This window comes from Montipora foliosa, chromosome 9 (genome assembly GCF_036669935.1).
Source record: "Montipora foliosa isolate CH-2021 chromosome 9, ASM3666993v2, whole genome shotgun sequence".
Classification (NCBI taxonomy): domain Eukaryota; kingdom Metazoa; phylum Cnidaria; class Anthozoa; order Scleractinia; family Acroporidae; genus Montipora; species Montipora foliosa.
The window spans coordinates 5,612,538-5,627,354 of NC_090877.1; the positions used below are offsets into that span (position 1 = coordinate 5,612,538).

The 14,817-nt window shown below is 40.3% G+C and overlaps 1 protein-coding gene across 1 annotated transcript; it reads right to left on the minus strand.

Moving 5' to 3' along the window:
* Window positions 1-1,161: 1,161 nt before the first annotated feature.
* Window positions 1,162-10,092, minus strand: LOC137970610 (anoctamin-3-like). The gene is made up of 5 exons (XM_068817135.1): window positions 9,730-10,092; window positions 5,385-6,916; window positions 4,700-4,821; window positions 3,704-4,106; window positions 1,162-2,952 (listed from the first exon to the last, which is right to left on the minus strand). The coding sequence occupies exons 1-5, from the start codon at window positions 10,030-10,032 to the stop codon at window positions 2,691-2,693; spliced, it is 2,622 nt and encodes an 873-aa protein (XP_068673236.1). The 5' UTR covers window positions 10,033-10,092; the 3' UTR covers window positions 1,162-2,690.
* Window positions 10,093-14,817: the final 4,725 nt, after the last annotated feature.

Here is a 14,817-nt window from a genome sequence, read left to right on the forward strand (position 1 = left end):
ACTGAGCCAGATGATTTCCAGTCTGAAAAGGAGTGAGTCAAAAGCAAAGTACGTGACTATTGTGACCTTCAAAAAAAGGAGCAAGGTCACGTCCGAATTGTGAATACAAACAAAATATTCTGCTTCCTTGGAGCTTTCTTGGCATATCTGGTGGAACACCAACCTTTCGTAAATACTTTTGTTCTGGGGCCATCGTAGTTTGATCAAAAATAAAACACAAACAGCAGTGATGAACATATTGAACTTGTTCATTTTGATTATGACTTGACGTTTCGTATGTGCTTTACATACATTTTCAAAAGTAACCGTTGAAATTTAAAACAGCTATTCATATATAACAAAGCGGATGAGGGGACTGGAACCTAGATTAAGCAAATACTTAACAGTAAAATATATAATAATAATAATTATAATGATAATAAAAACAGAAAAGATTAATAAATCATCAGCTTTTCACTTCCGACGTTGACGTTGAAAGCCGGCTCAAGTTCTTGAATAAAGAAGGTCTCTTTTATTTTACAATGATAGTCAGTTTTGCCCTTCGCTAAAATATCAAAATGATCCCACTTGATGTTATGTCCAGTGGCCTTGACGTGGTCAGCAATGGCTGAAGTATTGTCATTTTTAGCTAGGGCCTTAAAATGTTCGGTTTTTCTATCGTGAAGCCGCCGTTTAGTTTTACCGATGTAAAAACCATTACAATCCCAACAATTTGCTCTGTAAATAACTCTGGATTGTTGTGAACGATTAATACGGTCCTTGTAAGGAAAGAAAGATTTTATACATCGAGTACTCTGAAACACAATCTTAAGGTTAACACAAGAGTAGCATTTGTACACTCAAGATTTCAGGCGTTTAGCGACTTGGTTGCTTTGCAAACCTAAGTAGGGAAGTAGGATAACGGTTACTTTCGAAAATGTATGTAGAGCACATACGAAACGTCAAGTCATAATCAAAATGAACAAGTTCAATATGTTTATCACTGCTGTTTGTGTCTTATTTTTGATCAAACACCAACCTTGTTCCCAGGGTTCTCTCCTACTCGTCCACCGGTGCGAGAATCCTGGGAACGAGGTTGGCTCATCACCTGCAGCTTAGAATAGCTCCACCGTCTCAGCTATATTAGTTTCAGAAGGTGCGAAAACGAGGCATTTGGGTCAGAACAGGAAATGTTTATTTGAAGGACTGTCTGATGTCTTGATTCTTGACTGTTTCCTGCGCTTTTTTTTCGAGTAAATTGAGGTTTTGTCTGCGCTAATTTTATCGTGGAAGTATGGCAAGGCACTGTATAGCATATGGATGGGTTAACCGATTGGAAGTAACAACCGCAAGTAACAACCCCAAGTAACAACCCCAAGTAACAATTCCAGAAAACCAACCTATTATAGAGCGCATAGGAGTCTTCTGAACAGACCTTTACGCATTGGGGCCTGGAAACTGCTACACGCAGATAAACAGACATTTTCAAGATCGAAGTTTAGAACAGAAAACGGACCCTGCTCTGTCTGGTCGCAGCAAAACTCATAAGAATACTGAGAGGCCCGCACACAGCAAATGATTAAGCCTATTAGAAAAATGATAGTAAGCGCTTTTCAAGAGGTCGCCAATTGGAGCGAACAACGGGCCGATAGCCCCACTTACGGGTGGGGGGGGTGGGGGGGGGTTGTTACTTGGGGTTATCTCAAATATCCTCGTTGTAAACTTGATTATCACTCAACAAAGAAACTGTCACTGACAATTACTACCAATCACTTCAACTACTCGTCAACTCATAGTGAATAATCTTATGAGGAGGTCCTCGGTTCCTGTTTAACGTGTATCCCCCTCCCCAAGGAATTGCGAATATTGTAGAACCTGTCAAACAAAACTTGTCGAACGATTGAATTTCGCCAGTGTTTTTTAACTTGTTATCATGTTTGCTGGTTTCAGTTTGACAATTGTTAAGCTGACAGCGAAATAGAGGAAGTTGCGCAAGAAAACAAAGCAACTTTCAAACGGATCTTAAACGATTTATTTTCAAAAAAATTTATTCAAAAAAATTCAAATTAAAAAAAATCATATTTCGCAGTAAGCAATGGCTTACTTTGGTGTAAATACACGTTTAAGACAATGAAAATTGGTGCAACGTTATACTTTGACTCACTTCGAAAGAATCTGTTGTGGTTCGGTATAATGTCAACTATAATAGCACACCACATCCCTAAAAATTATAAGATTTACAAGTTTTTAAAATTACGCACATTAGTTGATCAACCCCATTGGCGAGACCGATTGGCAAAACGAATACAGTTTGGCATGTTGGTGATGTATATATCAAAACGTTTTATAAAAACCATGCTATACAAATGTACGCTCATGGTATTTCCTGCACCATTTCCATAGCAACACTAGCGCTAAAGATAGTCAATTACAGCCTTTACGGGGTTTTTCCTCAGAGTACAAGCATGAGATTAAGGTAAAATCAAGACGATCCACCTTACTCTAGATTTCGTCTTTTTCCATGACAACATCGCTTTAAACCGGCTCCAAGAAGCCAAGAAGCTCTGGCACGGGAAAACCTTAAAAACTTAACCGTTTATGTTTGGATTGACGACTGCATGCCTTATCACGAATTACTAGCAACGGATTCAGTGTCGAGATCTCTGGACGAGTTCAAAATGGCAATCGGTAAACTAATTTCAATTAACCCATTACAACATTTCATTAAAATTTTCCCCGTTGTCATAATCATCACCCATTTTCTTGTTAAATATAATCTTCTCTAAATGCTTTTCCCGTTTGCTTTTCAGCTCCAGGATCCGTGGTACATCCGGGACAAGCCAAGCGATGAAATTAGTGATGACGTATACAGAGAATTGAAACACGAACACGAAAGCGAGGCGGGCAGCAATCACGTGCCAATAATGCTTGTTCTGCTTGTAAGGTGGGGAACTGTCAAAGTAACCACTGTATCTGGAAAAAAAGATAAATAATTGGAGTTTGTAACAAGTGCACAAGAAATTCGATCGCCTTTGAGCGTATAGCTTAAACTTCTTATGTACTATATCTGTATTATTTCATAGGCAATGCTAGTTAATGCCCTCACGTATACCCTCATTATGATCTATTTATGACTTATCTTCTCCTAACCACCTTGATAACTTACGCTTTTGTTGGATAGCACTAGAAAATTTGAAAATTAAAAAGACTTATCTATCTACAATAAAGTTTCGATTTGGCGAAACTCTGAACGATGTCGTTGGTACAACTGCAATAAAATTATTGACTTCATTTACAGTAAAATGTATAGACCTCGAAGACGAGAAACCACCATATAACTACAGCAGCTCAAGTGACACTGCTGTGTATTGAACTAATCTTGTAATGAGTAGTGGTTTTCTGAAGTCAAGCTGTAATATCACAGCTAGACAACAGGTTGTTACTTCAAAAGCGTACCGCATAAAGATGTGGAAGGATAAAAAGGTGTCACAGAGTAATATATCTGTACATGTCCGATATACACGTATCGAACTGGGCAAATGGATGTGTGAGGTTTCCATTTTTTTCCTTCCCAAATCACGAAATTTTCATTCTGACTTAGGTTCTAAATAAAGTAACAATAAACTGTATAACTAAGTATAAATGTCTATATGTGATCCTAAGTCTCCTTTTCTGTTGGTTGTTACCTTAATGAACTATTAATAAATTATGACCAGACACTTACAAGCAATAAGTCCTAGTGTAGTTCAAATTTTCATTAACATTTTCAGGTGCGGTTCCCGGCTCTCTGGTATAGAGATCGTCAAGATTTATGGAAGCCAAGCTGTTCGCGATATATCCCCTCAACGTTCCGTCCTCTGAGTATTTCATCTCATAGACAAGCTTGGGAATGTACTCAGAAGTAAATGCCAGAACAAAAGCATTTACTAAGACTGATAACCTGGTCACCCCTTCCAAAATCCGAAACCAAGCTCCAATATCTTCAGCTCGGGTGCTATCGGGCCTCCGGAACTGGGACACAAAGTTGATCGCATCTACGCGAATTTCGACAATGGAGTTCAGTAGTGCGAACAGAGGACCAAGAGGGAAAGCAGCCACAAACATAGTCACAAATCCATACTGTAAAACTGGTCATGGAAGGAGAAGAAAGAATACAAGGCGTTAGATAACCTGATGATTCACATATCGGTTACGATTACCAGGAACCCTCTGATAATTTGATTTGAGTAACATCCTTAGCAGATGAACCCTTCCACAGAATTGTTAAATTTCGATAACGTGGACCATGTGCTACGCAGTGCCATTATGTTTGGAGTGAAGGCCCTTGTTTTTATGTAGAGTAGCCCTTAATATGATGGTTTTTTTCATTGTATATATTCATTCATTCATTAGCATAGATGTATTTATCTTATTAATTTTTTTTTTGTTAGTGCAAATACAAGAGTGGTTTCACTCTAACCTAAATAAACTCGCATGTTTGTGATTTTTGACTCTTTCATGATGAAAATGAGCAATTAATTATTGCATGGTCAGTCATCACCAGCTCGTCATCTTCACTTCTCCTCACTTCGTTTTCCCCAAATATGGCACCAAAATCAAAAAGAAAAGAAACATCCTCGCTTCCAGGGCTTTTCTCCGCCGAGACGAGCGGGAGGATAGCCCTAGGAACGAGGTTGGAAAGAGGCACTAACCAAATAGCCATTCATAGATAAGAACATACCAACTTCAAGATACTCCCAAAACATGTAGTGATCGCCTTGTGGACTCAGATCAAAGTCCCGCTGGTATTGCGGAAGGTCTTTTTGCTCCTCTTTACGGCTCTTTATCCAAAACATGATTGACCTGCGAAGAAGAAGGAAGGCCGGTAAATACAAACATACATGCAATGAAGAATGCTTCCTCAGCGTGGGGAAAAATCATTACAGACCCACTTCTCCTGTCGGTCAAAATGACAGAGTTTTAAATTACTCCACCTCGAAGGATTCTAGGCAAAATGGCATTTTTTTTTTGTAGCTGCGAAGGTATCTCTCAGAGTTGATGAGCTGAAGATGTGACCATGCAAAAAAAAAAAGAGTTCTTCTTGGAAAAACGTATTTGAAGACATCTATATTAATTGATCATTGAAATTATTGCAACTCTTAGCTACCTTCTGCATTAAAAAATATCATCTAATAGAAGTAAAACACTTGGAGCCATGCTTTCATGGTCTAATTCAGGGCCGGAGAAGGTTTTGTAAGGTTGTCGCCCCCCCCCCCCCCCCTCCCCTCTACCTAAGGGGAGAGGGGGTCATCGAGCTGCATCAACTGAAATATGTCATCACACCAAGGCTAGCGACGTTTCATGCACTTACGCTGGTGAATCTTTTAATGTCATTATATTTTTTCTCTGTTCGAAATGTTACTTACGGAATGGCAACCTCTGTAATGTTTCCAATAATCTGCTGGCCAACCATAATGATAAGAAGTTGGACGCAAAGTTCCAGGAAACATCCTTGTTCGCTACAGCCATCCAGCCGATAGTTCCCACTTATTCTGTTGTATCTACCTGGAGTACCAACAACGAGCCCGGACTTAAAAAACGCGATGTAAAATATAGACGCGTACGTGTTAACAAACTGGAACATGTACATCTTCCACGTGAAGCTGTCTTCGTAGTCTGTGCGGGTTGGTGGATTCTCCCAGTCGGTCAACCACACTGCTAGCTTACTGTAGAAAAACTTCAAAAGGTTGATGGCCAGAAGATTGAGAAGCGCGGCTGTCGCCGAGGTGATCAGCCTGGCACGTTTCTGCACTGATTTGTCAGAGGTCCCACTTAAAGATGCAAAAACGGCAGCTCTGTAGACAACGACACCAACTACAGCGGCAATGACGAGGAAGATCATAAAAGATATGACGCTCAAGACTCCAGCCAGCCTGCTGTACAGTTGCAACTTTGGCACGTGCGGTTCCATCTTGCCGGTGACTTCATTCCTTTTTAGCCTCGTCACAGTTGCTGAATACTCTGGGCGTAAAGGTTCTTCCTCGTCCTCGAAATCATCTGTGTGCCATTCCTGCGCAAGTGTTGCTTGACGGCGTTTCCAGAATTCAAGGAAAAGAGTCGCCCAAATGGAGGCGATGAGGGCCAGACCAACCGTCCATTCGTTGTCGAAAAAATGTGTTACGCGTGCATACAGACACGTTGAGGACGCCAAATCCCAGTAGCTGCATTGCTTATCACACAAGGGACACATGTACCACACATCCTTGTTTGCCTCATCACAGACATCCTTCACTGGAAGGTGACTACCGGCCGATCCAATTCCATAGAGAAATACCACGAAACCAACAATGGAAAGAGGCACAAGCATGGCTGTGTAAAATCCCAGCCATGCAAAATATAGTGCAATCTCACTTCCAAAGTAATTCTTGATTTCTTCATAAGGCTGAAATTTGTAAAATCGTCCAAACCTGGCCCAGTCACGCTTTAATCGCTGTCGATCATTCGTGGGCTGTTCGTCGGGATCTAGTTTAGCAGGACCATCGTGGAGTGGGTATCCTGCAACGTAGGCGCCTTCGTAAATCATCTTTCTCAGCCCAACTCCGTGAGATCCTTCTGCAAAGCGAGCGCTATAGCAAATCTGTTGCACGATGTAGACACGATCGACGGGGTCAAACAACTCCTCCCTGTTCTGATAGTTGACGTACTTTGTCAGCTGTTCCTTTTTAAAGTTGGCCATGAAGTAGTTTTCCTTTTCTTTAAAGGTCGGGTCTTGAACCACTAAGGGGTTTCTTTTTCGCAGTGACTCCAATCGCTCCCGTCCAAACCTTTTTTCCATCCATGATTTGATGACGATGTCGTTTTCTCGAAATGGAACTTTTAGACGCATTGCTTCAGCTTTTTTTGACAACACTTCCCAGGGTGCATGAAGAAGAACAAAATGACGCTTGACTTTCGGATCCTACAAGCCAAACAAATGAACAGTGGGTGTCAAAGTTTAGCTTCATTTCGTTTTGCTTCATTCCCGCTTTGGAGAGAGATTATGATATGAAGATGAAAATATTTTCGAAGATAGGCGGGAAAACCTTTGTGGTATGTTTCCCTCAGCAAAACGTGGACATTGTTTACAAACGAGAGTTGTGCATTGGTGCTTTTAACGGGAAACCAACATTAAAACGCTGAAAAAACTAAATTGTTCTTTCTAACTCTTTACGGTCAATTTCTACACTGCAAACGGCCTTCTCTAAACTCTACTTCGTATGCGAATAAGGATTAGGATTAGGCAAAGAAGGCTAGATATTCTAATTATTTGCAAAGGTCATTTAAAAGGCACTTTTTTCTGTATGCCTGAGTTCGGCTAAAGCACTGTTTGAACCCACCACGATAGCTTCATGCTCAGCCTGAACAGCTGGCGTATTTTGGCGAATGAGTGCTTGATACATGTATATTTCCGATCGAGGTTTTGGTCGCCATATTGGATTGGTAAATATAATACAGCAGTGTCAAAGATTTAAAGCCGACCTAAAATGAATATGTCTGCAGCGAAAATCTGTGTCGTTATTAGTTTTTTTGTCACCTTTATTGTTACTTCACAGTTACTAGTTAATAAGTTAGCGATGATCCTGTATATTTACATTCAAATTTTGTATTAACGGTGACTTCCGAGATGTATGCAGAAGCATACGAAACGTCAAGTAAAAGATAATTTCAAAGGATGCACTGATATCTGATGTTCGTCACCGAGGCTTGTTTATTATTCCTGATAAAACTGAGATGGCTAAAGAAAAAGTGGATTGGTAAGATCGAGGAAAACATGAGACGAGTACAAAAATTTTTGCACTAGTGAGGTGGTAGGGAGTTGATTAACTTGTGAAGGGGTTTATCATTTCGTTACTCGCTCCATGCTTTCCAGCAGTCGTTTCTCTCCCCGTCTGCGTTCGCAGGCTAATCCAATATGGCGACCAAAACACTCGATCGAAATATATCTAGCACTCGTTCTCTAAAATATGCCTGCTGCGCACGCTTCTGATACTCGACCAACTTAGCTTTGGCAGACCATGACATGAGATAGGTAATTGCATCTCTCGGATTGTTGCACTTAGATTCCTGCTTAAATGCTCGTTTTTTTTCCACAGTTGGTGGATTGTGGTGAGGGGGGGAGAAGAAAGAAGAGCTATAAGCGCGAGCCCACAGTGCATACGAGGATCAGAGCTTCCCCTTGAATCAAACCAGAGTTCTCGGATAAGTGACGAGCGACGATTCCCCCACCTTCAGGGGCACCCAACGTCAATTTTCGGAAAATATCTGTTCGGAAGACGATTTGAGATCTAGAATTTTCGGAACATTTGTTATAAAATTCCTTGCTTGCCTGCCTGTCCTAGGATTTTCGAACATCTAAAAAATAGTATCATTGCCCATTTTTAACGGATTTTTACCCTAAAAAGGTCACCTAGAATTTTCGGGAGCCTTTTTTCTGGCTGAAATTTTCGAAAAGGTAAGTAAAGGTAAGTTTTGATCGCTATACTTTCGGATCACTAGACTTTCAGCTAGGAAATCCGAATAGATGAAAAATTTTTTGGGCATAAAAATGCGCCTATATCTACCGCTTAAATACGAAAATACGTTTAACAATGCTATGTTTAAGTGGTTTTGAACTATATTCTCGTTGGGTGCACCTGCACCTTTCTATTCGAACGTCTTTTATGGAGGCTAGGTTGCAAGCTAGCGTATTTCCTTGAAGAGAATCTTTCAGGATCACGTTTAAAAACTTTTTCGTTTTTTCTTTTATTGTTGAGGAATCTAAAAAACAATTCACCATTTTTAAGAGAAGACGTAGGCGTGCAGCATATAACTGCGGCAGACATGAAAGCAAATATGCATTTGTTCAGATCACACCCACCATTTATACTAAAAAGGTAATATTGCATGTAATTTTGTCGGTTTTGCAGTAGAAGGCTCAGTCTGTAAGCCATAGTGCAGTTACTAAAGCTTGCATTTTTACGTCTTTCTTTGTACAGCAACCAAATTCTCACTAAATGGTTCAATACTGTATATCTGTCGGTGTCGGTACCTCAGATAAATACTTCTTTTCCCACAGGGGAAGATTTATGCACTAGACGCTGACCGATATTGAAAAACGAATCATTAGTCAAAAATGAAGCGCCGCGAAAGTCACAAACAATACGTACCAACGTCTTTCAAACATTGACTGCAAGTATCTAAAGCGATTAAAAGAGGTAATACACCACAAGCGATATTTATCCCTAGTTTTCATTCTAGGGCCGTATCTATGTACCTCGTCACACGCTATCGATCTGCCTCTTGTTACTAGGTTATTCGCTCGATTTGGCCATCAATATTAAATGTAATTATTATTGTTGGGAAAATTCGTGAACAATCGAAATTCAAATAAATAATTTCATATTACCGTGCTTTGCACCGGTCAAACCAGTAATACACACTTATTCCTAGCGGATCTTAAATATGCTTTAAACTTCGAAGACACTTGTGCAAAAGCTGATAAAAATGTATTGATTTTACGATACAATATTTCAGCTCTTCTGGAAAAGTCACGCTTAAAGTGACCACTGGAATTCGTAAATAAAGCGACGTGTAGTAGCTTGCAGCTGTCAACAAAATCGCTCAAACTTTCTTCACCTTTCCAAAATGTCCACATTATTAGTTAAACGAAAAAATGGAGCTCACCAGTTAATACTGGGTATGAGTAATTTTGCAAGATCATGTTATATCCAAGTATCATAGTCAAACACTCACAGTTGGGCTAAGTCGTTCTGCGCGTTCAATCATAAGTCCAGTGCTTTCGATGCTATCCTCAAAAGCTTTCCTCATGCCTTCAAGTTTCTGTGCCTTTTCTCTGGATTCATCATCTTCATCCTCCTTCTCCTGACATCTTTCGTAAACAAGTACATAGTCAATTTTTCTCTTTAAACCCATGCGTTCAAAATGTAACCCGATCGGTTCGTCGTCGTTTTTCGTGTTAAAAGAAGGCTCTGCCATTTCAAGAATGATCTGGTGGTCATCCTCTAGGGTTTTCGCATACGAAATCGGCTTTGCCATTTCAAGACCTGCTGGTCTTTTACTCGCGTGTGTTGTTAAGTGGAGCAATGAGTCACTCCAGTTAGGGTGTGTTTAATAACAGAAAGATATTTGCATACAAATATTTAAGATGCAAATTTGAGCAGTTAAGCGTAGGTGATGTGAAAAACCTGCGAAACGTTCCCTACAACATCGCGTTATTGAGAGCCACAGTTACAGATTGACAAAAAGTCAAATAAATAAAGTGAAATTATATTACCATGATATTTTACAGTCTCATTGTAGTTTTGGAACACACCCGGGGTTGAAATTCTGATTAACCCTTTAAATATTTTGTGCGACAACGCGGTCTAGATCGTTCTTATCTCATAACTATTAATTTTCTGGCTTTGTAAATAAAGGATGACGAATACAAATTCCATTGAAGAAAGCTTTGCTAGTTCAGAGGAAAAGAAAGTGTCAACTCCGAAAACTGCAAAATGAAAACCTAAAAGTTGATTACAAAGAGCGACTGCATTAATTGTTTGTGGGACAAAGTGAGAAATATTGTATATTGGGCAATATTCTGGCCATTGTCCAATCAATATTAAAAAACACGAAGTTCTGGAAATTCTGGAAAATGGTTTGGACTCTCGAAAAATGGCAGGAGGGAAGGATCGGGGAATGCCAGGACAGTCTCTGACAGGACAGCATGGAAGAGTGGGGAAGGGACAAGCTCAAAAAGCTTTCCAGCTGGATTGCATCGGTAACAAAATAAAAGCGACCAAATCGTGGCCTGAACAAGGAGATATCTACCAAGGGCCTTTGAGACGTCGCAGATGTAACAGGTTGACAGGGATAATATGGCCAGCAGCGAAACCGACGCCGTAGATGCTACTGGTACTAATTACAACAATGAAGGAGGAATAGCTAAGGCAATCGCGCCACCAAGACCAAGCGATCTTAGATTGTGTGATGCCAGGACTGAGACAGTTAAACCCGTTTTTCTTAGCAGCGTGGGGTTTGAAATATCGTAAAGATGATTGCTTTCTTTGTAGCCGCCTTTCCTAGCCCAAGGTGATCGTGCTGCGTGCACACCATAAGCTGGACCTTTTGACGGTCCCCTGATCTGAGTGATCTGAGTGATCTGAGTGTATCAACTACACGATGTAATCATCTCGATCCGAGCTTAAAGTAAGGGATGATAAGCGTAAAAGACAACAGCATCAGAGAAACTAATACAACTTTCATCGAGTTTTAGGGAGAACTTTGACGGCAAATTCCAGTTACAATACACGACTACAAGGAAGATGTTTTGGTGAATCCATGGCCTAAGAGAGAACAGAAAAGATTAGGAGCTTGTCACATAGTAACAGCGGCTTCCGAAGTGCAAGGTTGAATATGAGGATAGTTTCCTGCTAAGATGTGTTTTCATGATGAGGAAATCTTATCTTACTCACTTTTTTTTTCGAAAGATAAATTATGCCTTACTTTACCAAAGTGAATAAACACTAATGCTTATGTATAGACTTTTTTGTCAAAGTGGAATGTTCTTGGATGATTCCTGAAGGCGTTGTCATTGTAGATGTTTCCGTGTTTGTTACAGTCAATTCCCACGGCCTGCTCCCGTCTAACCTTGTAGCTCAGTCGGTAGAGCGGCGGAGATCTAACCCGAAGGTCGTGGGTTCAATTCCCACCCTGGTCAGAGTTTTTCTCTGTCCTTGTGTGGGCCCATTTCCATCAGTAGGGCTAACGCTCACATGGTTCATATGGGATAGAAAACTATTCTGTTGAATAATTAAGAATTGATCTTTTTGCCAGCCGGAGACTGAGAAGCATCAGCTTCCATGTTTTTACACAACCTTATCACTGCACGCAGCTGGATTTGTGTAAGAATGGATTTAGGGTTGCAGTTGCCGAACTGAACGTGACTACTCGAAGCAAGCTGCTAACGACGAACAATGCAAACGACACAAATTTATGAGGCACAAGCTGGAAAGCAGCTACGCGCGGAAATTAGCGGTGGTAAATATCTACGATTACGGCTCACTTGATTTGGAATTCGATTTTTGTTTATGAGGCGTTAAGTGGAATTTTCGTCTATTATTCTACAATTGTAGGTCTTCATGTTTACAAAGCGGCGTAGTCTCCAATCAAAGGAGAGTCTCTGGCATGCAGGATAGATGACCATGAAGAAGCTAAAAGAACATAATTATAGATACGCAGTTGGAACTTACCTTGAAGCTGATAACAAACTTGTTGGGTTAGGGTTAACCCTAACCTCAAAGCCCGCATGAGAACAAAGTACAGGTCAAAGTGACTGGATCAAGGAGACTGGAAAAAGGACTTGTTGTGCCTCATGATCATTCCTGACCAGAACGCCCCAGCAGAGCAATCGCCACATAATTTGATTCGTTTGAAGGAGTTATGTACTCACATTAGAACAAAGTACAGGTCAAAGTTCTCACGTGAGTTGAGAAACTCATACGAAGACCACCGTTTTTGAAATGCATTATTACGTAGGGTATGTCAGCTATTAAAGGAAGATGAACCAGGTTTGATACGTACTCTGAACGCGCTGTAACAATATTAGAATAGGGGCGTTTACAAGAATGGGGGCGCTTATTGGAATAGGGGTGTTTATTAACAAAAACACATTCAAAGGGGTCGCTTTTTTGTAAAAATGGGGACACTAAATCGAATCATTACGGTATGTTCTTTTTTTCAAGTCAAAAGAAAACGACAGAACAAGACTTATAAGAAGAAAATATCCGCGCCTTACACGTGAACATCAAATTACAATTGCAAACCACAAGCTGTCAATAGGGTCCCAAGTTTTTCATTTAAAAGTCTTTATGCCACTGCTATTCAGCAAAACACACGGATGTTGCACAGAGGTGCTACTTTAGTATGCCAGTAAATATCACCTTTTCCATATTAAGAGAAGAAACAGGACTGACGCAAATCCTGGGTTTAAATATCCCTGAAACCAACACGTTGCCATGGTATTCAACCTGTATAGCAGCCTGATTGGGTTTCGAACAACTCGGTCCAGGGTGTCAAGTTCCATCTTTTCCCTGCGCCTATTTTCAAGGAAATCCTTTTCGTTTTTTCTTTTTTTCTTTATTTCCGATTTGTGGTGAAACATTATAAATTTTACTTTTTATGTGGCCTTTTTTCATTACTCTGGTTGACGCTTGGAATGTGAATTGAAAGTGTGAAAGTGACGTCTCGTTCGCGGAAAATTAATCTCTATTCGTATGCAAAACGTTTCTCCTCTTATTTCGGATTTAAAGAAAACATGGCGGCTGATCACGTGAGTAAAAAGTTCTTATGCGATTGAGTGGTATAGTTAGGAACCTTGAGGTTGTCATGATGACCTGATTTTGTTATTTCCGCACGTAATTTCACTGGTCGGATGCAATATCACCGGTGGATCCGTACAGTTTTTTGTGATACCGAGACAAAGGCCAACCGATGCAAAGAGACCATTAGCTGGTCTCTTTGCATCGGTTGGCCTTTGTCACTGCCATCACTGATGACACAAGAGCGACAAAAGCACGAAAGAAGTAAAAATGATAGCATCGATCATTACTGAATACTTAGGTCTCGTTTCGTGTGCTTTTTTAGGCTGTCGCAGGTGAATGAAAGAAATAAGCTGCCATTATTTGTACACAGTGAATGTATTTACGCACCTACAAAAGGGCATCAAATAGTTGAGCACCGGTGCACCTGATAAGCATATTCCATCTGAACTGTACTCAGTACGAGGCTCTGATAACTTGCGCTCGCCGTGCGACAGGTCTTCGAAACTGGCAAACGAATGATACCCGAGTTGGGATTCTTAACAGTCGTTGCCATTCGGTGCTGCTTCGACTATTCGAACTAACACGACTGTCAATTAACTTTTAACTAGCTTTCAAACGTTTATTCCGCGTATTCAATGCATCTGCAAGGTAAAATGCATTTAAAAGTGACTCAACTATATCACCCTTTACCTCAAATTTGTCGTTTTAAACACATTTGATATCTTCGGGCGAAACTAGTTGCTATGTTTAAAATGGAATGCAAAGGATGAGTTAAGGGGAAGTTTGAATTGACACAATAGGCCATTTCCGAGTTCATGTCTGCCTCCTCTTCAAAGCGAGTCTAAGTGCGAAGTTTTTCTTATGAAAATTAGTTTTCATTCATATGTAAAGTAAAAATAATTACCGTCAAGAAAACTTTACACTTAGACTCGCTTTGAAGAGGAGGCAGACATGAACTCGGAAATGGCCTATTAAAATGACAGCACTCGCCTTCATTCATTGTCACCAGTTTCTTCTTAGCCTGCTTATCACTTACCAGCAAATATAAAATAAACATAGATGTCACTGAGTTGATGTCACTAAGACATGTAGATAGCTTGTTGCTCTGGGGGCCTATTACGTCACAATATGAGCATATTGCTAAGCAATTAACAAATTGATGTCAGTTTTTCATGCGTCTGTCCTGTTATTGATCACGAATTTTGTCATAACATTGTCAAAGTAGCTTTGGATCCACGACGCGATCGATAGCCGACAGTGGAAAAACTCGAAAGCTGCAGCTTCTTCGTCCACTGTGCACATATCTTCCGTAATTAACGACCTGTAAATGCAGCAGAGTGAATAAAGTCGGAGTTGGAATTTGCAAGACCCAATTTGCGTTTTCAGACTAAACTTCTCATAAATATCTCCTCCAGGTTTCAAACTGCATTCCTAAATTAATATCAATGTAAACCCGTGTTCATCTCGCAATTGGTCTCACAGCAGAATGTTTGGGAGGGAGGGATAGGTGTCTGTCCAA